Source organism: Carcharhinus amblyrhynchos, chromosome 2 (assembly GCF_965287045.1).
Source record: "Carcharhinus amblyrhynchos chromosome 2, sCarAmb.v2.hapA, whole genome shotgun sequence".
NCBI classification, from domain to species: domain Eukaryota; kingdom Metazoa; phylum Chordata; class Chondrichthyes; order Carcharhiniformes; family Carcharhinidae; genus Carcharhinus; species Carcharhinus amblyrhynchos.
The window spans coordinates 33,372,516-33,395,653 of NC_137325.1; the positions used below are offsets into that span (position 1 = coordinate 33,372,516).

Here is a 23,138-nt window from a genome sequence, read left to right on the forward strand (position 1 = left end):
CAAGGGCCTTAGCAGCAGCATTGAAAAATCAGCCCAAGGCTGGTAGATGGAGTTCAGATACAATATCAGCCATGATCTAATTCAGACTTGTCCAAGTTGCATTGACCCCAGAGCCCTCCAGACTCGGTTGACTACATTTCGTGCACATTTAACTAACTTACATTGGTAAAGAACACAGTAAAGCTGCTCATTCAATCACAGGCTTGTTTCTCCTATATTTGCTGCTAATAAGTTCAGGAGCTCGAGGGAGGGGCAGAGCAGATCTTGGAGCTCATTAAGTTGTTTCTCTTTCTATGCAGCTTTCTTTTTGAAATTCATGTTTATCATAGTATCCCTACAGTACAGAAAGAGGCCATTCAGCCCATCAAGTCTGCACTGACAACAATCCTACCCAGGCCCGATTCCCGTAACCCCATATATTTACCACCCTACTAATCCCTTTAACTTACACATCCTGGGACAATAAGGGGCAATTTAGCATGGTCAATGACCTGAGCTGCACATCTTTGGACTGTGGGAGGAAACTGGAACATCTGGAGGAAACCCATGCATATACGGGGAGAACCTGCAGACTCCGCATATGCAGTGACCCATGCCAGGAATTTAACCCAGGTCCCTGGCACTGTAAGGCAACAGTGCTAACCACTGTGCCACCCATAATGTTAAGCAGCTTTAATAGTGTGTCAAGGCTTATCTTTCAGAAAGTTGTTCATTGGCCCTGAGTGAGAAAAGAATTGAAATTTCTCTTCCCTCCTCCCCACTGCTTCCCCATGTGACTGGGCTAAAAGGACTGAATGGCTGACGTATACCCCCAAAGTGCCTGTTAATGTGCCCTATTGAAACAAATGTTTTCTGTGAAAATTCTGCTTTATGAAGTTGATTATTATTCAGTTGAATACTGAGTAAGCTGGTATTGAGAACACTCTTAAGTACAGTTAAGTATTGTTAAGTACAGAGAAAGCTGACAGTACCCACAGCCGATCTGACATTGTCGCTTTGCCCAGTTGTTTCTGTCAGCATGAGGAGAGGGAGACGTGTGTGGTAAATGAACAGATAAGCCTGGGCAGGAGATGGGCTCTATCGCTTGCTGATTAGTCTCAATAGCAGTGTGGGTTCGACAGAACCTGGAACTCTCAGTATTTTAGAAGAAATGCTAACATACACTTCTTCCTCAGACCGGAATGGAAATAACTTCCACGGACAGCAGATCATTCCTCATCACATCATCAACAAAACTGTGTTGATTAACCAAAAAAAAAATTTAAATTAAAAAGCTTGAGGGTTAGACATTAAGGAAGATAATTACATTGTACAGACAAGCCTTCAAAGAAAGAGAAAAATTAAAGAAATGATTGTGGTAAGCAACACTTTAATCATCTGGGAATTAAAAAAAATGTGCAGAATTTAACCAAAAATGGCTTGATAATATTTTGTTTACATGCGCTTGCAGGCAGGTGGTGAACCACTCACTGACTGAATGGGGCAATTGGTTGAATTAAGAGCATAATTAATGACTTCCTGTTTGACGTGAAAAGCTCCTATGATGCACCTTTTTGAGCAGTGAGAGTGACGTATAAAGCGTTGCAGACTCTCAGGCCCATTGAAAGCCCCATTACTCAGTCTTCATTACTTGAATGCCCTTGAGACTAAGGAGATTTAACTATGTTAATTTTCCAACTTCACGCATCTGACACTGATGCCAGAATTTTACCAGCATGCTTGCCCCGATTCCCGTGGAACGGAATTCTCTGTTGGCCTCAGGCAGGATCTTACGAGCTTCGGGAGGGCGAGATGGTAAAATTACAGTATGAGGGTAGAGTTCTCCCATTTTGAGATTAAATACTGAGGTGGGGGCCGGAATGTAGACTATTTCTTGCTACGAAGGCTGCTGGCAATCTCAATTAAGCAGTTGGGCATTTTATGCCTTAATTGATAGCAGGCAGGCCTCGATGATGTGTCCGGCTGCCTTTTTGCTGATCCACTATTGAAGTAAGAAGATAGACTGCCAAAAGTCATGATAGGGTTCTGGGAGCAGTCTGAGAATAAAGGTGGACTTCCAAGAACAAATTGAGGCTGGAAAATATACCTCCTCCCATACACCAAAATTGGACATTACAGATATGGTAGTCCAGGTTTGTGGGCAGTCTCCACCTTGAACTCTTGAAGCAGCCCCAGGCATTGCTCAGTTGAATTCTGACACCTGCCTGCCATGTGCTTCTAAACATGTTTCATGTCGACTTGTTTTCCCAGTAATCACTAACGCAATATTTCCCACCAGTATCACAGAGAATCTGGTGGGGAGGTGTGTCAGGCATTCACTTGCATCCCAAATTGCAAATGAGGTTCATTTACCTCAGCCTCAGGCAGATTTTCTAACCTGCCATGAAAGGCACCAGCGAAGGATCCTGCGGTAAATTTACATCAGCATGAAGCTGATATCTGGGTTGCCTATCATATTTTATCCCCCCATGCCCACCATTGAACCCATCTGCGGGAGCCTGGGATAATTCTGCCCTGAGTCTTTCCTTCCAACAGCCCAAAATGAATTTGAGTATTTTTTCCACTACATTTCCCAAATAAGTATTCAATGGTCATGTATAGTAGCATCTAAATTTTTAAAATGAACCATCTGTGTTAAAGCTCTCTAGAGCGCCAAGTTAGAAAACTGCCCCAGGACATCTAGCAGCTGCCGACTTCTATTTTGTCGATCTGTCAGCCTAGTTACCTGGTTCCAAAATAGAAAATGCTGGAAAAGCTCTGACGGCATCTGTAAGGAGAGAAAAGAGCTGACATTTCGAGTCCAGATGACCCTTTGTCAAAGTCTGTTATCTGTCTGCCTCTATCTATCTGCTCCTTTTTGTACCACATTAATTTGTTTAGCATTAATTAGAGGAATTTCACCTCAGCCTGGCTGCCTTTTGTAATCTCCGGGGCTGAACAGTACAAGTCCAAAGATGTACAGGTTAGGTTGATTGGCCATACCAATTTGCCCACAGTGTTTCAGGATGTGTAGGACAGAGGGGTTAGCAGGATAAATGTTTGGGGTTGTGGGGAGAGGGCCTGGGATGGGATTGTTGTTGGTGCAGACTCAATGGGTCAAATAGCCTCCTTCTGCACTGTAGGGTTTCTATGATTTCTGTGAACCATTTCCAATTTAACAGTACCTGATCTTTGTGTTCCCAGTCAGTTGTTGACCTCTGTGATTCTGACATTTGACAATCCTGTAGCTAACTGAATTTCAGCAGCTGTTACCAAGGACAATGATTTTTGGCAGCTCTCCAAACATCTTCAGATAAATTTGCTGAATAGATGTGACTAACACACTCGTGGCAAATTCCTGACCCACCCAAACTGAATGACTGCATCAAAGCAAAACACTCCACATGCTGGAAACCTGAAATAAAAACAGAAAATGTTGCAAAAACCCAGCAGGTCTGGCAGCATCTGTGGAGAGAGGAGCCACCCCCCCACCACATTAGGCCCTCCTTGGCAGTGCCATTTGCCCCTTGGGTAGTGCTGGGGACCAGGCTGGCATTGCTAAACTGGCAATGGCCGGGAGCACCCTCTTACCCCTACTGACCTCCTGGGGGGGCTCCACGGACCCCTTCCCTCCAGTGGAGTTGGGCTGCCAGCCCCCTGTTAGTGTTGTAAACCCCAGTGGAGTGAAACATTCCTGGCAGGTATTGGCAAGGAGAGGTAGGAGAGACTCTGGTGGCCCAGAGACTTCCATCCTTGGCCCACTAATGAAATGTAAATTCTAATTTGGGTAATTTATACAATTCCAGGCTGATTTCTGGTGTGGAGCAGACAGCGCCTGAAATCCAGCTTCCGGAGACGCGCGGAAGCCATAGCTCCCAGCGGGTAGCCTGCTACACGGTCTCCACTTGAGTCTCCCAGCCCAGGAGTGGGAGAATTGCCCCCACAGAGTGAGAGCAAGTGAGCACTGATAAAGGGTCATCCTGACTTGAAACGTTGGCTCTATTCTCTCTCCAGAGATGCTGTCAGACCTGCCGAGATTCTGCAGAGTTTTTTGTTTTTGAGACAGAGCGATTGATTACCTCCTGGATTTGCAGCCTCCCATCAGCAGTGACATCATACGCTGACATAAATCGCTCTTTCATTTTCTGCACCTTTTCAGCACTCAAGTCATCCTGTGAAAGCCAAGTGGGATAAACACATGGGTGTTAGAATTCAACTGATATCTGTAAGCATAACCATGCATCGATTTGCCAACTGGTTGCTAATTGATGAAGTTTTTTGTACATATCGTTGCAATTGCTATCACCCTTTGGGACATGCACTTCAGTGCCAATGTACCGAGTGTGTCTAATTCTTTTGAAAATCAGACAACTATTTACCACAACACATCAACATCAACCTCCTTCACCCTGATACATTGTGACATATTCCAAAGTAAACAATTCGAACCCTCAGACCTAACTGCAGTTCCTGTGATTTTTGCCACAGATGAGGTCCCTTTTGGCTAAGATCAAGTGTAGTATCGACATGCTGTGCTTGGTTGATGTCATCAGGTTACAGTTCAGCTTCATTTAAAGCAATTTTTAAAAGTGGCATCTCTGCCTTTTTGGCTAAGATGCAAATGAGATTAAGCCTTGAAGGAGGAGCTATACCTACTCCAACCAGCTTGGATCATGTAGATCAAGCCCAAGACAGGAGGTGAGAGCCCTGTCTTGTCAGCTTGGGTTGGGAATGTCTCAACTTGTTGAGACTCTGAATTGGACTTGATTTGATTGAATTGAAATAAAAACAAAAAATGGGTCACAGTTTCACTGTTTTGCTGTCATGAATTCTCTCTGGTGATTGTGTGTCAGCCTGTGCAGGTATCTGATCCAAATTTTCGATTTAAAGTACCCTGGGTCAGTGTACTGCCCTTCCACCATCACGGAAATGACTGAAAGACTGTCTGCAGTCCCCTGCTGAGTCCATGTCTGGCTACTGGTTTTTCAACTTCAGTCTGTCCTGGCCACAGAGCAAACACACTACATATGATCATAGAATTCCTACAGTGCAGAAGGAGCCCACTGACCTCCACCACCAACAATCACACCCAGGTCCTATCCCCGTAACCTCATGTATTTACCCTGCTAATCCCCCTGACGCTAAGGGGCAATTTACCAAAGAACATAGAACAAAGAAAAATACAGCACAGAAACAGTCTCTTCAGCCCTCCAAGCCTGTGCTGATCTAAAAAAAACTTTCTGCACTTACTCGGTCCATATCCCTCTATTCCTTCCCAATTCATGTACCCATCCAGATGCCTCTGAAATGTTGTTAATGTGCCTGCTTTCACCTCCTCTGGCAGCGCATTCCAGACACCCACCACTCTCTGGGTGAAAAACTTCCCCCACACAAGTCCCTTAAACTTTCCCCCTCTCACCTCGAATGTGTACCCCCTTGTAATTGACACTTCCATCCTGGGAAAAAGCCTCTGACTACCCACCCTGTCTATGCCTCTTGTAATTTTGTCAATCTCTGTCAGGTTTCCCTTCAGCCTGGTCTTTCCAGTGAAAACCATCCATGTTTATTCAACCTTTCCTCATAGTTAACATCCTCCGGACTAGGAACATCCTGGTGAACCTTCTTTGCACTCTCTCCAAAACTTCCATGTCCTTCCGGTAGTATGGTGACCAGCACTGCATGTAATACCCCAAATGCGGCCTAACCAAGGTTTTTTTTAGCTGCAGCATGATTTCCCAACTCTTGTACTCAGTGCCGTGGCTGATGAAGTCAAGCATGCCATATGCTTTCTTAATCACCTTAGTTACCTGTGTTGTCACTTTAAGGGAACTGTAGACCTGCACACCGAGTTCCCTCTGTGTGGTAATGTTCCTAAGGGTTCAGCCATTTACACTATAATTCACACCTACATTTGATCCTCCAAAATGCATCACCTCACATTTGTCTGGATTAAATTCCACCTGCCATTTCTGTGTCCAAGTCTCAAATCTGTATATATCCTGTGTGTCCTCTGACAATCCTCAGCACTGCCAGCAACTCCACTAATCTTCATCTCATTCGCAAACTTACTAATTAGGCCACCCACAATTTTCTCCAGATCATTTATATATACTACAAACAACAGAGGTCCCAGCACTGCACCCTACAGAACACCACTACAGATCTCCATTCTGAAAAACACCTTTCCACTGCTACTCTCTGCCTTCTATAACCAAGTAAGAAGTCTCACAACACCAGGTTAAAATCCAACAGGTTTATTTGTAGCAAACAACATTTGCTACAAATAAACCTGTTGGACAGTAACCTAGTGTTATGAGACTTCTTACTGTGTTTACCCCAGTCCAACACCGGCATCTCCAGTTCTATAACCAAGCCAGTTCTGTATTCATCTAGCCAGTCCACCTTGAATCCCATGTGATTTTAGTTTTTGTATTAGTCTGCCATGTGGAACCTTGTCAAACATCTTACTAAAGTCCATATAAACTACATCTACAGCCCTTCCCTCATCAGTTATCTTTGTCACCTCTTCAAAAAATTCAATCAAGTTGGTGAGACATGACCTTTCCTGTACAAAACCATGTTGCCTGCCACTAACTAGTCCATTTTCTTCCAAATGTGCATATACCCTGTCCCTCAGAATTTTCTCCAAAAGCTTCCCCACCATAGATGTCAGACTCACCAGCTTATAATTTCCTGGATTATCCCTAATTCCTTTCTCAAATACGGGAACAACATTGGCTATTCTCCAGTCTTCTGCAGCCTTGCCAGTGGTTAAAGATGATGTGAAGATATCTGTTAAGGCCCCAGCTATTTCTCCCCTTACCTCTCACAGTAACCTGGGATGGATCCCACCCAGTTCCAGGTACTTGACTATCTTAATGCAATTTAGGACATCCAACACTTCTCCTTCAATATATTGAGATTCTCTCGAGGGTTCACACACCTATCTCTAACCTCAACATCCATCATGTCCTTCTCCTTGGTGAATACCGAATACCATGGCCAATTTGTCTAAGGTGCCCATCTTTGGACTGTGGGAGGAAATGGAGCACCCAGAAGAAACCCACGCAGACACGGGGAGTATATGCAAACTCAACTCAGTCACCCGAGGCTGGAATTGAACCTGGATCCCTAACACTGAGGCAGCAGTGCTAACCACTGTGTCACCCTGTGCTGTGAGCCCTTAGTACAGACTGTGCTAATGGTTCACAATAGAACAAGTATGCAATGACCACATGTTTAGGAAAAAAAATCAGGCACAGGCATCTTCCACTTGTCAATAAGAGATTTATGAGCTGGAATGTCAGGATCCATTTGGACAACCCAAACAGTGACAGGCCGCCATCGCAGCCCGAAAAATTCAACATTGTTGTCCTAAGCGAATTATAATGTGCAGAAAACCAACTTAAGGAACAGGGCTGCAAGTACACTTTTTTCTGGAAGGGCCTTTTGCGCCTCCACAGGATGGGCTCTGCCATCAAAAATGAGCTTGTCTGGCATTTCAGTGACTTCCCCTGTGGAATAGATAAATGCTTCCTGACTACCCAGCTCACCCTAACAAAGAATCAGCAGCTACTATCATCAGCACACATACTCTTGAGACAACAGACAAGACCAAGGAGGGATTCTACACCAACCTTGAGCAATCTCTGTCCAGAATTCCAGCAGGTGACAAACACATCTCAGGAAGAGCGTTACAAGCAATGATGGAGTAGGGAGAAGCAAACCTCAATGACCTCCTGACAAAATACCTGGAAAATGACTGTCACAACCGACACCCTATTCCACCAACGAGACAAGCGCAAGGCCACAGGGCAACACCTACATTCTAAACACTGGCGCTTGTTTGACTATATCACTGTTTGAGCAAGGGACCACAGAACTGTCCACATCACCTGTCCCATCTCAGGCAACTAGACCTGCAAAACCAAGCACCATCTCGTCCAAATATCATCTCCCATCAGCTTGGCCCCAAACAGCTTTAATTACCTTATTCAGTCCATCACTTGCCTTTAAAGTCACCCCCATAGCACAATTTTTCTAAAGGCACTCTCTCTGTCATACCTCTCCACAATCGTCAATAACAAACTAGCAAACATAGAACTTATAGTTGTGCATGAGTATTTTATTTTTGTAACAGAAGTTACAGCTATTGTCACCTCTGGAATAAAACAACAGATTGCTTTCTGTGGCGACCTTTTTTTATTCATTCATAGGACATGGGTGTCGCTAGCTGGCCAGCATTAATTGCCCATCCCTAGTTGCCCTTGAGGAATTGAAATTTAAATTATTCTCACAAACGGAAAATGATTTTCATTCCTTTTGTTTTACAAATTACACTGCTTTCAGTAACATTTAAACTTAACAGTCTATGTGTCTACGCTTTTGGTACCAATCCAAGTGCCTGTCCTTTCTGTGGGGGTGGGGGTGAGGTGAGGGATGGGGACTTGGTGCTGAAGATAAAGAAGTGAATGGTGTTGAGTGGAAGATATCCTTTTCTAACTCTTGGGTCAGGAGTATAGATAACATTCACGTTGTAAACTTTTAAATATGCAACTGATACACTGGACATTGTAATATGTTTATAACTATGCATTTGCAAAACAATGTAGTCTCCTATCATAATTTTATGTTTTTTTCTCCACTGACCCACTTCGGATGTGGAAAAATCAGGTTGTTATAAGGGCAAAGTTGCCAGAAGCAACAGAACATTACCAACAAGCAGCAACATTTCAACAGAAAAGCAGATAAAGTCAAAGTAGATTGACAAAAGATAACAACATTTTGCTATCTCTTCAAAGCTTAATTCTGATTAGAAGACAAGGGCTAAAGACAACTGTGAATGGTGACATAAAAGCAAAATACAGTGGATGCTGGAATCTGAAACAAAAACAGAAAAGCAGCAGATCTGATTGGCTCTATTCTCTCTTCACAGAGGCTATGTTAAGTCTGGATGTCCCTTTGGCCAGATTTGAAACATTGCCTCTATTCTCTCTCCACAGATGCTCTCAGACCTGCTGAGATTTTATAGAATTTTTCTGTTTTTGTGAACGGTGACAGCTTCTCTTCTGGTTTACAATGGAGCCCTTCACATGGCATCCTAGGCAAATACAAGAGGGAAGAGCTTACCCAATGATTCAACTTGAAAAATCACTGTGCTGTGAGACATTGTAATGAGGAAGAGGCCAAATTCTGTGCTGTTAGCTAATCGGGGTTAATACAAGCATTACAGTTGGCCTCAATATTCCTGAGCTAGGGTGGAAGTACAAATCATTCCATTTCTCCTTGGTTGCTGTCTCCTGCTGGCAAGTGTAGCTGTAGCTGTCAGGGATAAGAGAGTGGGCTATTTGCTATGAGATTCCCCATTTACCAGGTGAGACGAAATATATCCTGATGAGGCTCACTTCCGTTATTTATTAACTGAAGATGCTCACTTCAAACATAATATAGGTCTCATCACTCACCAAAGAACTCATTGCAAAAATGGAGACAATATTCTGGCTATCTTATTTGATACCAAAGGTTGAACAAATAAATAATATTTGACGTTTTGAAAAGAAAATGATCATAAAGTTGTCTCAGATTTTTGTGCAAAGCAAGAAGTCTCACAACATTAGGTTAAAGTCCAACACGAGCTTTCAGAGCATCCCTTCATCAGATGCGTCAGGACTTTAACCTGGTGTTGTGAGACTTCTTACTGTGCTCACCCCAGTCCAATGCCGGCAACGTCACATCATGTTGTGAAAAGGTTTACTCATGTTCTTTAAGGAGGAAAATTGTGTTTGCCAATCTCGTGCAGCCTCTGGAGAGGTCACTTTGAATCTGGCAGTTAATTTATTCCCTATTCCATAAAGGTTATGGTGACCTACTGGGATCAATCATGCATTGTTAGCACAGAGAGATTTATCCACTGCCCTGTGTGACTTGGAACTTAAATAATGCTGCCATAATCTCAGTTAGGAAACAGATTTTATTTGAATTCTACCAGAATTAGAACCAAATCAGTTACTTTACTTCTACACGATATAAAGCACTTCTTCAAATTCTTGTGATTAAAATATATAGCCACTAAAGTTCTCATGGCATTTAATGGGTTATGTGGAGAGATGCAGATTCTGCATTTACACTCCTGGTACAAAGTTATGCCAGCTGGGAATACAGGTTATTCGTTGCAGGGGTGGAGTATTGGTATTGTCATTGGACTAGTAATCCAGAGATTCAACGTAATGCTTTAGTTCACTAGTGTCCTTGAGGGAAAGAAATCTGCCGCCCTTACATGGTGTGGCCTACATATGACTCCAGGTCCACAGAAACGTGGTTGACTTTTAAGTGTCCTCAGTGACATTGAACTAAGTGCCACTCATTTCCAGGCACTAATGCTGGTCCAGTGACACCTACACTCCATGAATGTATAATAATTAAAAGTGAATGGTCCAACTTTGTTCTATGTACTTGTAATTACACACACATCTATATGTATGTATACACACATACGTAGGACATATAGAGATACATACATAACTATGCCAATGTCATTTGTTTAAAACGAAACGGTGAAATTGGTGCACTTATGCTGACTAAAAACCTGGTGGAGAGGACACAGATTGATGGTATTTTAAAAATATATAATAATTAAGTTATAAAGCAAGCGCAACCAAATGAAATATAATTATATTTTAACTGATGGCTCTCAGAGAACTTAATACAGTCCAAGTTGAAGATAAATGACAGCTAATGTAACTGCAAAATCTCATACAAGTCCAGTGGTAGATTTCAAGATAATTCAATTGGAATTTGAAGCCACATTATATCTTATTCTTAATGTTTTTTGTATTGAGTTAAACATCCATTTCTCCTAAAAGCACAATCTCTTTCTGTGGTCTGGTCCACATTTGCCAAGAGGTCTAGTGCTTTGAGCGTGCCAGCTGGGAATCTGCTTTTCAATTAAAAGGCAGATGCTATAAATTTGTTTTCTGTGCACCAAGTTGCACGTAATAGGTGTCAGTATTGGAAATTCAGGTGCCATGAGGAGGTTGGGTCCAAATTCCCAACAAAGCACTTTAGGTTGTGTGAAACCTAGAGCCATGAGGATTAACTTGGACATCTGCTCATACATTTTATAAATCGACAGTGATAGGGTTACAACATGTGTGATCAAATGCCAATTCCAAACTCTGACTTTCCTAAAAACATGGCAAGGATTAGAATTGGTCTGAAATGAATGGTTTTTGGCATGAATTATGACAAGCATTTCAAATCTATTCCAAACTTTCAAGAAATTGCAGACTTCCCTGCAGAGAATGTACAGGAAACAGCATAACGGCAGATAGTCAGGATTCATTTTGCTTGTGACTCAAGTCTTGTAAGAGGAAGCTGTATCTCTCACTCTGTAAACTATCACAAGCACAGTACATTATCCTTTCTAGTGTAATCATGTGAGAAAGTCTAGCATCTCCAATGCCATACTTGGAAAGTGAGAATACAGAATTGGAGCTGCGCTGCTCTTATTGTATCTCTAACTTATGCTCCCTTTGGGGCTGGCTCCCAGTTAGGCACATGAGATCAGCACAGTTACTTCACTGTTCCTTTTGCATTGTTTTTTCTTGAATGTATATCTCGTTAGACTGAAGCTATTGTGAAATTAGCATGGCAGCTATCTTTTATTTCATTGTTGTTTGCATTCAACAGGTCTTTAATAATACTATATGACCAGTAAAACAAGGAACATCAATTAACTAATGGAAAATCTACACAGGTCTGGCAGCATCAGTGGAGAGAGAAACACAGTTAATGTTTAGAGTCCATATAACTCTTCAGAGCATTAATGCTGTTTCTCTCTCCACCAGATGCTGCCAGGCCTGCAGAGTTTTTCCAGCATTTTCTGTTTTTATTTCAGATTTCCAGCATCCTCAGTATTTTGCTTTATAAACTAAACAATGTCCATTGTCAGATTTTGACAAATCATGTTAACAGCAGCTAGTCATTAAGAACCTTAAAAAGAAAGAGCTTACATTTGAGGCTATTAGACATAACAATAAGTAGGACATTCGTCCCATCAAGTCTGCTCCACCATTCAATGAAATCATGAGTGATCTGATGTGATAATCCCCAACTCCACTTTCTTGCCTTATCCCCATAACCCTTGATTCCCTTACTGAGTAAAAGTCTATCTGTTTCAGCACTGAACCTACTTAATGACCCAGCCTCCACGGCCCTCTGCGGTAACGATTCCACAGATCCAATATCCTCTGAGAAGAAATTCCTGACCTCTTACTCTGGTCCTATATTCTCCCACAAGGGAAACAACTTCTCAGCATCTACTCTGTCAAGTTCCCTGAGAATCATATTTGTCTCAATTTGTATTGTATGTTTTCAGGTTGTCTCTTTCAGAAACAAATATTTTTGAAAGATAGTCAGTATACTCATGTAGGCAAATGTAGCTGCCAATTTGAACACAAAGTCTCACAAGTAGTGAGTGACAGCAATGACCAATTGATTTATTTTTGGTCTCATGAACTGAGGGATGAAAGGACACAGAAGTATTCTCCGTACTTTCAATAATGCGATTATAATTACTTGTGATGGTGACCAATGACGCTTCAATGACAAATAGTAACTTTATTTTGATTTTTGCTTCAAACAAAGGAGGCATTGTGGTATTGTCACTGGACTAGTAATCCAGAGAACCAGATAACCTGGGTTCGAATCCCACCATGGCAGATGGTGAAATTTGAATTCAATAAAAAATCTGGAACTAAAAGTCTAATCATGACCATGGAACCATTGTTGATTGTAGTAAAAACCCATCTGGGTTCACTAACGTCCGTTAGGGAAGGAAATCTGTCATCCTTACCCGGTCTAGCCTACATGTGACTCCAGGTCCATAGCAATGTAGTTGACTCTTACATACCCTCAGGAATGGGCAATAAATGCTGACCTAGGCACAGCGACACCCACATCCCATGAACAAGTAAAAAATCTGAAACTTTAAGAGAGTCTTTTGAATGGTTCATTAAACAGAGGTCCTACCTGCCTGAGGTTTCCCCCACCCCATGATGAAATAGTTTGACAGCAACTCACATGAACACCCAAAGAAATGGTTACTTGGACAAAGTATTTATCTGCTATGATTTTCAGCAGAATCCTGCAGCTTCTGTTATACACAAGATTGAAGAAGGGGAAATAAAATCCACTTTAAATCTTCATGAAAACATGACGATCAACTTTGAGGATGCAGTTGCACAAGATAACATTATTTAATTTTGTCTGAAGCAGCCTGGTTAATCATGTGGAAGAAAACACGGGTCTATTGACACAAGGCAGATTTGACAATAGCAGAGTATTTCAATTATAAAGCATCTGGCATGCCTCCTTTTTAATTTTGAATATTTGTCAAACAGTAGCCAGACACTGAACAGGAACTTAGCTTATAAATAGTATTTTCAATTGGTGGATGTATACAAACATTTATGTTCTCATTGATGTGTCATGGCTTGTATACATTTGCTTTACCACAAGTTTATTAGTAATAGTTACTTTCAGCTTGTATTTTTATTTGATGAACTGAAACCAAAATGTAAGCTTTGCCACTACCTTGTGGGATTTCATGAAGGCTAGGATGGGATTATAGTGAAAGGATAGTAATAGTTGGCTGAAATTCTGCTCTTCATTTTCTCTGTGAAGTCATTAACTCATTAAAAAAAACTTTTAAATAAACCCACTAAGGGAGAGAAAGAGCTTTAAGAACCATTAAATTCAAGACAGTAATGCATCTTGAGTTAATGTTATCTCACTCTGCCACCTGGGTTTGACTCTAGCTGTAACCAGTACGACCAGAGGGAAGGAACTAACAGCTGGTCACATCAGACCTGCCGCACACTTACAATAGGTGGAGCATATTGACTAAATATTTCCTATGGAACCATTTCCCCTGAACTCTTCCCCCTTCTCCTTCACTGCCATACTTTTTTCTAGAGAGACAAAAGAAAGGACCAATAAGGGGAAAAAAACTTGAGAAAATTCCTCTCTGACCTGAATATCTAAACCATCCAAAGAGAAATAACAGAATAATTCTTGGATTTCCTTACTCATTTCCTTACTCAGCTCTTCCCAGTAGAATAAATTGGAAGGAAAGTATATTAATTGATCAATGAAGGCCTTGTTCTGCATGTTAGACATTGACACGAAATTAAATCAATGTCGGCAGTCTGAGTTCACTGTTAAAACAGTTATTGGTTTTTTGCATAAAAATGGACATAAGTTAATATAAAGCATCACTTAGAGATGCTACAGTGAAGTTGGGGTTTAACACACAACTGACTAGACTGAACATTACTCTGCATTTGCTCCATTTGACCCGAGTAATACTGACACTTTTGACCAGATTAATCAAATTTGGGGGGTTTTATCCTCCAACATCAAATATTAAGGATACAGACAATGCCCATCATTTTCCATTTGTTAAAATTAACCAATGAAACTCTCCCTGGTACTGCATACTCAATAACACTACTCCTTGCCATTGATAGCAAATAAAACCTGTTCCAAACCTGAAATTAACCAGGGCAAAACTCCCTTCACCATAATTAACATGCATTTTCACAAAAACTGTCCAGAATGAGTGATCCATCCTAAGGAGCTAAAGAGCTTCTCATGCTAGTCACTCAGCCTCTTGCTTTATCACCCATTTAGACTCTCCAAACTTCATCAGATTATAAGCAGAGGTAGGTCAATCATCCTGGCAAATCTTATCCACCACTCAATGAGATCACGGTTGATCCAAACAAGACCTTAATTCCAATTTCCTGCCTGCCCCTCAAACCCTTACCTTACTTGTTGATCAAAAATTATAAAAGGTAGAGAACAATTCTTCATTGTCTCTATTTAGTTTTCTTTCCCCCCCCATTCTTTCCCCTTATTTTATCCCCCTTTTCTTACTTTTTCTCCACTTGCTTCCCTTTTTCTGTTTTTCCTCTCTCCAACCCATCTTTCCCCTCCCCCCACATCTCCATCTGTCAGACCTTACCCCTCTTGTTTCAGCTTCTCTGTTGTTTGGACTTTCACATCTCCTATTCTCTCTATGGGCTGCCATTAGCAGCCTTTCCCCTTGTTTTTGTAGCTATGGATCATCTTTCATTCTCTCACCCTACAATGTAAATATCTCCCACATTCTATCCTTTTTAGCTTTGACAAAGGGTCGTCAGGACTCGAAACATCAGCTCTTTTCTCTCCCTACAGATGCTGCCAGAGCTGCTGAGATTTTCCAACATTTTCCCTTTTGGTTTCAGATTCCAGCATCCACAGTAATTTGCTTTTGACATCCTCCCAGCATTTACCCTGTCAAACCTTCTCAGGGTTTTGTGAGTTTCAGTGAGATCACCCCTTATTCTTCTAAATTCCAATGATTACAGGCCCACTCTGTACAATCTTTCCTCATCCAAGACCCCCTTCATCCCAGAAAGCAGTTTAGTGAATGTCCTCTGAACTGTTTCCAATGTAAGTATATCCCTCCTGTACTCCAGATGCAGTCTCACAAATACCATGCTGTGGCAAGACTTTACTGCTTTTATGTTCTATCCCCTGTGCAGTAAAAGCCAGCATTCCATTTGCCATCCTAATTTCTTGCTGTACCAACATGATTCATGTATAAGAACACCCAGATCCCTCTGTACTGTAACACTCTACAGTCTCTTATCACAATACTCTGATTTCTATCCTTCCTCCAAAGTTAACAACCTCACATTTTCCTACATTATAATCCATATGCCATTTTCCCCAGTCACATAAACTATCTATATCCCTTTGCAGACTGTTTGTAGCCTCCTCACAACTTGCTTTCCTTCCTCTATTTGTAACATCAGAAAATTTGTCTATAATAGTGTGTCCCTTCATCCAAGTCTTTAATATAAATTGCAAATAGTTGAGACCTACGGCACGCCAACAGTTTCACTTTGCCAAATTGAAAATGACTCATTTCTCCCAACTCTGTTTCCCGTTTGTTTGCTAATCCTTTGTCCATGTTAATACATCACCTCCAGCACCACGTGCTCTTGCCTCGAGCATTAACCTTTGATGGTGGTACCTCTTCGAGTGCCTTTTTGGAAATCCAAATACACTACATCTAGTGGTTCCCTTTTATCCACTCTGCTTGCTATATCTTTAAACAACTAATAAAATTGGCAAACACAATTTCCCTTTGATAAAGCCTTGTTAACTTAGCCTGATTGTATTTTCATCTTTTTAATGTCATGTAACTACCTACTTAACAATGAATTCCAGCATTTACCCCATGACAACTTAGTACACTTCACTAATAGGTCACCCTGATATTCCATGACAATTTGACCTTGAAATCGCCACACTACCCACTGCCTAAATCTAAATCTCTTTCAAACACTGAGTTCCATACATTAAACAAATTCCACAGTCAATGTCAGGCTTTTGTTCCATGCACTGACAAATAAAGCAATTCCGAATTGACATCAGCATTTGAAATTAAATTATTCTCCTACACAGGAAAGCTTCTGGTCTTAAAACCAAAAAACTGATCTAATGACTTAATAACAGAATGAATACAATAGAAAGATTCACCATCAATGGTGCACAGGCTATTGGTTTTATACAGCATTACTTTCTGGATTGGGAGCACTCATTTCTGCAAACTCCATATTTGATTTTTTCTGAATTTCAGTACACCTCAAAAACAGATAAAGTTTCAGTATTTATTGCTCCCAGCTTCATGAAATTTTAACCTTCCAGAGGCTTGAATATATTTGCTCCATTCTTTGCACTCAAATGTTGAAAATCTGCCCAACATTAGTGGGGGGTGATTCTCCCATCCCACTGTGTTTTTTTCGTGCAGTGGGCCAGCAGACTTTAGCAGCAGCTGATTCGTGCCAGCTGTACTGGGCTTCCTGACCTGAGCATGTCTCCCAGCGCCGGATTTCCAACACTGTCAATTCCGCACTGGAAAGCGGAAATGTTTGCAGCTCCTCATTATCACGTATTTTGAATAGCATTTGTTTATTTATTAGTGTCACAAGTAGGCTTACATTAACACTGCAATGAAGTTACTGTGAAAATCCCCAGCTTGCCACATTCCAGTGCCTGTTTGGGTACACTGAGGGAGAATTGGTCAATGCACCTAACTAGCACATCTTTCAGGTGTGGGAGGAAACCAGAGCACCTGGAGGAAACCCCTGCAGACAAGGGGAGAACGTGCAGACTTCACACAGACAATGACTCAAGCAAGGAATCAAACCCAGGTCTCTGAGGGGCAGCAGAGCTAATCACTGTGTGACTGTGCTGCCTGGGACTGAAGTCTCTGGGCCTGCTAGCCTTTTACACCACCCCCCCCTCTCCCTGCACCAGGAGTGGTTCACTTCAGCAGGGTTTACAGTAGCTTCCCACTTGCAGAGACCTGGTGGCCCAACCCTGCTGGAGTGAAGGAGAGGCGATCGAGGCCTCCACCCGGAGGGTAAGGCACCTACCCCGGGGTGTAGGTGCCCCCTTGGTATTAGCATCTTGACAGACAAACCAAAATGCCCCGTATCATCCAAATATTAGCTGCATTTGTGCTTCAATAAATTCTGATGCAATTGCACAGATTTCAAAATGCATTCCTAAGTTAACAAGTTTTGCTTTTAATAATGATTGATAATCAATAAAAATCCTTTTCCCCCCACACAAAATATTTGAAGTGTTCCTAATAATCACTAACATTTAGCAAGTTGTCTAATTTAGTTGTTTCACCTGGTTATTCTCATGTTGTTATTATGATATAAAGGCACAAATCATTCATAAGGGATTGGTTAAACATATCATTATTAAGCCTCAGCACATGGGAACATTGATGCAAAGGTAGATAGTTTAAAAATAGAACTAGAACATTACAGCACAGTACAGGCCCTTCGGTCCTTGATGTTGCGCCGACCTGTGAAACCAATCTAAAGCCCATCTAACCTACACTGTTCCAATATCATCCATATGTTTCTCCAATGACCATCTAAATGCCCTTAATTTGGGGGAGTCCACCACTGTTGCAGGCAGGGCATTTCACGCCCTTACTACTCTCTGAATAAAGAACCTACCTCTGACATCTGTCTTATATCTATCGCCCCTCCATTGAAAGCTATGTCCCCTCGTGCTAGCCATCTCCATCCAAGGAAAAAGGCTCTCACTGTCCACCCTATCTAATCCTCTAATGATCTTGTACACCTCTATGAAGTCACCTCTTAACCTTCTTTTCTCCAACAAAAACAGCCTCAGATCCCTCAGCTTTTCCTCATAAGACCTTCCCTCCATACCAGGCAACATCCTGGTAAATCTCCTCTGCGCCCTTTCCAATGCTTCCACATCCTTCCTACAATGCAGTGACCAGAACTGTGTGCAATACTCCAAGTGCGGCCGCACCAGAGTTTTGTACAGCTGCAACATGATGTCATGGCTCCGAAACTCAATCCCTCTACCAATGAAAGCTAACATACCGTATACCTTCTTAACAACCCTATCAACCTAGGTACCAACTTTCAGGGATCTATGCACATGGACACTGAGATCTCTCTGCTCATCCACACTACCAAGTAACTTACCATTAGCCCAGTACTCTGTACTCCTGTTACTCCTTCCAAAGTGAATCACCTCACATTTTTCTGCATTAAACTCCATTTGCCATCTCTCAGCTCAGCGCTGCAGCTTATCTATGTCCCTCTGTAACCTGCAACATCCTTCCCCACTGTCCACAACTCCACCGACTTTAGTGTCATCGCAAATTTATTAACCCATCCTTCTACGCACTTATCCAGGTCATTTATAAAAATAACAAGCAGCAGTGGCCCCAAAACAGATCCTTGCAGTACACCACTAATAACTGAGCTCCAGGATGAACATTTCCCATCAACCACCACCCTCTGTCTTCTTACAGCTAGCCAATTTCTGATCCAAACTGCTAAATCACCCTCAATCCCATCCCTCCGTATCTTCTGCAATAGTTTACCGTGGAGAACCTTATCAAACACTTTATTGAAATCTATATATATCACATCAATTGCTTTATCCTCATCCACCTCTTTGGTCACCTCTCAAAGAACTCAATAAGGTTTGTGAGGCACAACCTACCCTTCACAAAACCGTGTTGACTATCCCTAATCAAATTATGTCTTTCCAAATGATTATAAATCCTTTCTTATAATCCTTTCCAAAACTTTGCCCACAACAGCAGTAAGGCTCACTGGCCTATAATTACCAGGATTGTCTCTACTCCCCTTCTTGAACAAGGGGACAATATTTGCTATTCTCCAGTCTTCTGGCACTATTCCTGTAGACAATGATGACCTAAAGATCAAAGCCAAAGGCTCTGCAATCTCCTCCCTAGCCTCCCAGAGAATCCTAGGATAAATCCCATCCAGTCCAGGGGACTTATCTATGTTCATACTTTCCAGAATTGCTAACACATCCTCCTTATGAACCTCAACCCCGAAGAATCTAATAGCCTGTGTCTCAGTTTTCTCCTCGACAACATTATCTTTTTTCTGTGTGAATACTGACGAAAAATATTCATTTAGCGCCTCTCCTATCTCTTCGGACTCCATACACAACTTCCCAATACCGTCCTTGACTGGCCTTAATCTTACCCTAGTCATTCTTTTATTCCTGACATACCTATAGAAAGCTTTAGGGTTTTCCTTGATCCTACCTGCTACAGACTTCTCATGTCCCCTTCAGGCTCTTCTTAGCTCTCTCTTTAGGTCCTTTCTGGCTAACTTGTAACTCTGAAGTGCCCGAACTGAGCCTTCATGTCTCATCTTAACATGTCTCCTTTTTCCTCTTCACAAGAGATTCAACTTATTTAGTAAACCACAGTTCCCTTGCATGACCATTTCCTCCCTGCCTGAAAGGTACATACTTATCAAGGACTGTTCCTTGCACAAGCTCCACATTTCAATTGTGCCCATCCCCTGCAGTTTCTTTCCACATTCTATGCATCCTAAATCTTGCCAAATCACATCATAATTTCCTTTCCCCCAGCTATAACTCTTGCCCTGCGATATATAGAGCTGCTCCGCTTAAAAGCAAAAGAGAGATGAAAGCCCAATCACATGACACACTTCCTTCAAGTGATGTCATGCTGCAATCCCCAAAAGAGGTTCAGTCTGATCTGGTAACCTTTTAGTTTTCTCCATGGATAATGGCTAATCTGTTCTGTGTTTCCACCGATGAGTGTTTTGAATTTCCAACAACTGCAGTGCATTTCTTTTTTGGTAACATATTTTACTGCTTCCATATATCCCAGAGATTTTTTGCAGAAGACACAAAGTCAAAATTGCACACATTTAAAAATGTCAAGGAAAACTCACTATAAAGAGCTAACCAACTGAGGAAAATAATTGTTACAGAACTATTTAAACAATTATGATTTGAAATCTAGAATGAACTGGCTACAGAAAAGAGCAAAGATGAGAGATTTTATATACATGGAAATGATTGGATTTCTGGGCCTTTAAAGGAGAGTGAATGTCATGAAAACGTTGTGCAATAACTAATTATTTTCTGTCTTTGCAAATGCATTTAAACACTGTTATTCTCTGGCATGATTGACTTTGTCACTACTATGGTTTTAATGAAAGTAGTTTTTATCTTTTTATCCATGCATCTGGCAGTCAGCTGCTGAGGGAAACTAAATTTGTTGTCATGGAAATGCTTCTGATTAGGTTATCCAACAACTAAAGTACTTACTTCAGCACCTAGCTTCTTCATGAGGTGACGGAAAAAGTCATCCAGTTCCTTGCCTTCAATGTAGCCATTATCTAGGGAGAGTTCAACAAACAGTGTAATGACTCTAATGAAATCATTTGTGGAAGTACTGAATAAGATCAGTACAAACAGCCATTTTCTAGAACTCCTGCCTGAAGAACATTTGTTACAGAATAAATAATACAGTACAGCAAATGGGGCTGAACTTATTAGGAAACAACATTGGGAGCATCAACATCTTGCATACTTAGGATTAAAACTGTACAAGTTTGAGGCACTTTATTGTTAGGTTGATTTCACTAAGTTGCCTTTATTATTCACGTATTAAAAGGTTTTTTTAAATTCAAACTTTCATTTGTCCTCTAGATAGACATGCCACTCTTTGCAACACACAGAAAATGACTGAATAAAAGGGCTGACCAGATTGCTTTAAAAGGTGATGAAAACCTACTTTAGCGGACATTGGTCTCACTAACCGCTGAGCTACTTAAGAGCTGCAATTTTAAAATGATCGGCCTGCTTTGGCAGCGTAGTGATTCTGCCCAGCTGCTGCTGTTCCAAAGGGATGTACAGTAGTCAGAATGAAGAAATACTACTCTCAGTGAGTGCTCTTAAAGACCAGGTTCCATCATATGCTGCCCTGAATGGAGTGAGTAGTGCATACACTGCAAAGAAAATGTTTTTATTGACTATAACAGTATAGCTTCCTGTCTTCTTGGTTAAAAGATACATTTGTTTCATAAAAGGACAAACACAATTGAAATTACACCACACTATCTAAACAGTGGAGTGATATCTAGCAGTACCTTAACAGTTTACTTTAGAAGGCAGATGTTGGGTGAACTCCACACCAAAATATTGCAAATGCCAAAAAAGTGAAATTAAGGACCAAAAACACTGGGAATACTCAATACGTCCGGCAGCATTTGTAAGGTCCTTGGCTCCATGATGCTGACACATTTGGTTCTAGAGTGAGAAGTTTGCTCTGATCTACACCAATGATAGTATAATTCATTCTGAAATGCAGACATTTAACAGAAAGACAATTTCAATTGTCTTTGTCCTTTTGTGAAGCAAAGGTATTTTTAAACAAAGAATACAGAAGCAAACTGGAATGATTCCTGACCTACAGTTCATAACTCCCCCATGGGGAAGGAAATACTGACATTGTTACCCATGAATCACAGAATTGATCCTTGCACCCGTTCTTCATTGAAACTCTCAAAAGGTCAACTTTCTACAAATGGCAAAACTGGAGATTTCACCAGACTTAGTTCCATTATCTACATTTTTAAAAATAAAATGAAAATACCAAATAATATTCAGTTTCTGATAGGGCTGATGTCCAAACATAACCAACTACATCCCATCTCCTGTTCAGATCATAACCCATATAAGACCAATTTGTTGGTTCAAGAGATGGGATCACTAGGGGAGTTGGGTCAGTGTGAAAAGCATCAAGCTGCAACACTGGAATAAACTGGTAGAATTTGCCCATGGAAAACAAAAAAGGAAGCAGACCCCAGTCTTTATGAACCTTGTCTGGAGCAGGGTACAACCTGGGCGAGTCAAACACAGTCAAATTTAAAACTGTGTCAAAAAGCGTGCACTCTCAACAACCTGCTTTATGCAAATCTTGTAAAATTCATTTGTTTTATCCTTTCCGAAATATTAAAGAACTTAATTTGATCGCAAAAAGTTTCCAAAACAGAATGGGGAAATTAATTTATATTTTACAACCAGATTAAGAATAATAACTTGAGTGTTTTTATGCAATGGTCCCACGTAACATTAAAGTGGCTTTAGCATCGAATCTGATAAAGTAACATTGAATTACCATCAGCGTCAAACCGCTGCCAAATCTGAAGGAACCCCATTGCGTCCAGGTTGTCGAAGCCCAGGCTATCCATGGTGCTGGGGAGTTGAAAGGAAAAGTTTCCCCTGGCTGGTAAAGCTTTTCCGGTGGTTGTACTGCAGCTCGCAGGAGAGGTCCAGAGTTTTGCGGTGCTCAGCCGTCTTTCTTCACACCCAGGCAAGAAGACAAGTCCAGTTAACAAGCACTGTCTCTCCTCCGAACCAAACAGCCAAAGTGTCAACCAGCCGCCCCCGCGAGGCAGTCCGGAGCTCTGCCCCCACAGCTTAGCTGACAAGCTCCGGCTCCACCCATCTCAGCATCCTATTGATCAGCGTCCAGTGTGCCCTCACTTGCTAATATCACACACAAGTCCGCATTGAAAGGCTGTTTGGAATAATAACAGGATCCAGGACAGATAAAGTGATATTCTTGCCGAGGTCATTTATAATTTTAATTTAAAATAAATACCTTTTTAACAGGAACAGTGAAATTTTGTCTAACTGACCCAGAACAAAGACCATATTGGGAGTGGAAGGGCAATATTCTGTAGGGT

At 41.4% G+C, this 23,138-nt stretch overlaps 1 protein-coding gene across 1 annotated transcript in view; it reads right to left on the minus strand.

Moving 5' to 3' along the window:
* The window catches only part of scgn (secretagogin, EF-hand calcium binding protein), a 55,847-nt gene extending 32,984 nt beyond the window's left edge, over positions 1 to 22,863 (minus strand). The window contains exons 1-3 of the mRNA XM_080215786.1: positions 22,568 to 22,863; positions 20,713 to 20,783; positions 4,059 to 4,151 (exon numbers count right to left, since the gene is read on the minus strand). Of these exons, the coding sequence (XP_080071912.1) occupies positions 4,059 to 4,151; positions 20,713 to 20,783; positions 22,568 to 22,640 (237 nt within the window). The 5' untranslated portion in view covers positions 22,641 to 22,863. The remainder of the gene's footprint in view (positions 1 to 4,058; positions 4,152 to 20,712; positions 20,784 to 22,567) is intronic.
* Between the last annotated feature and the right edge of the window lie 275 nt (positions 22,864 to 23,138).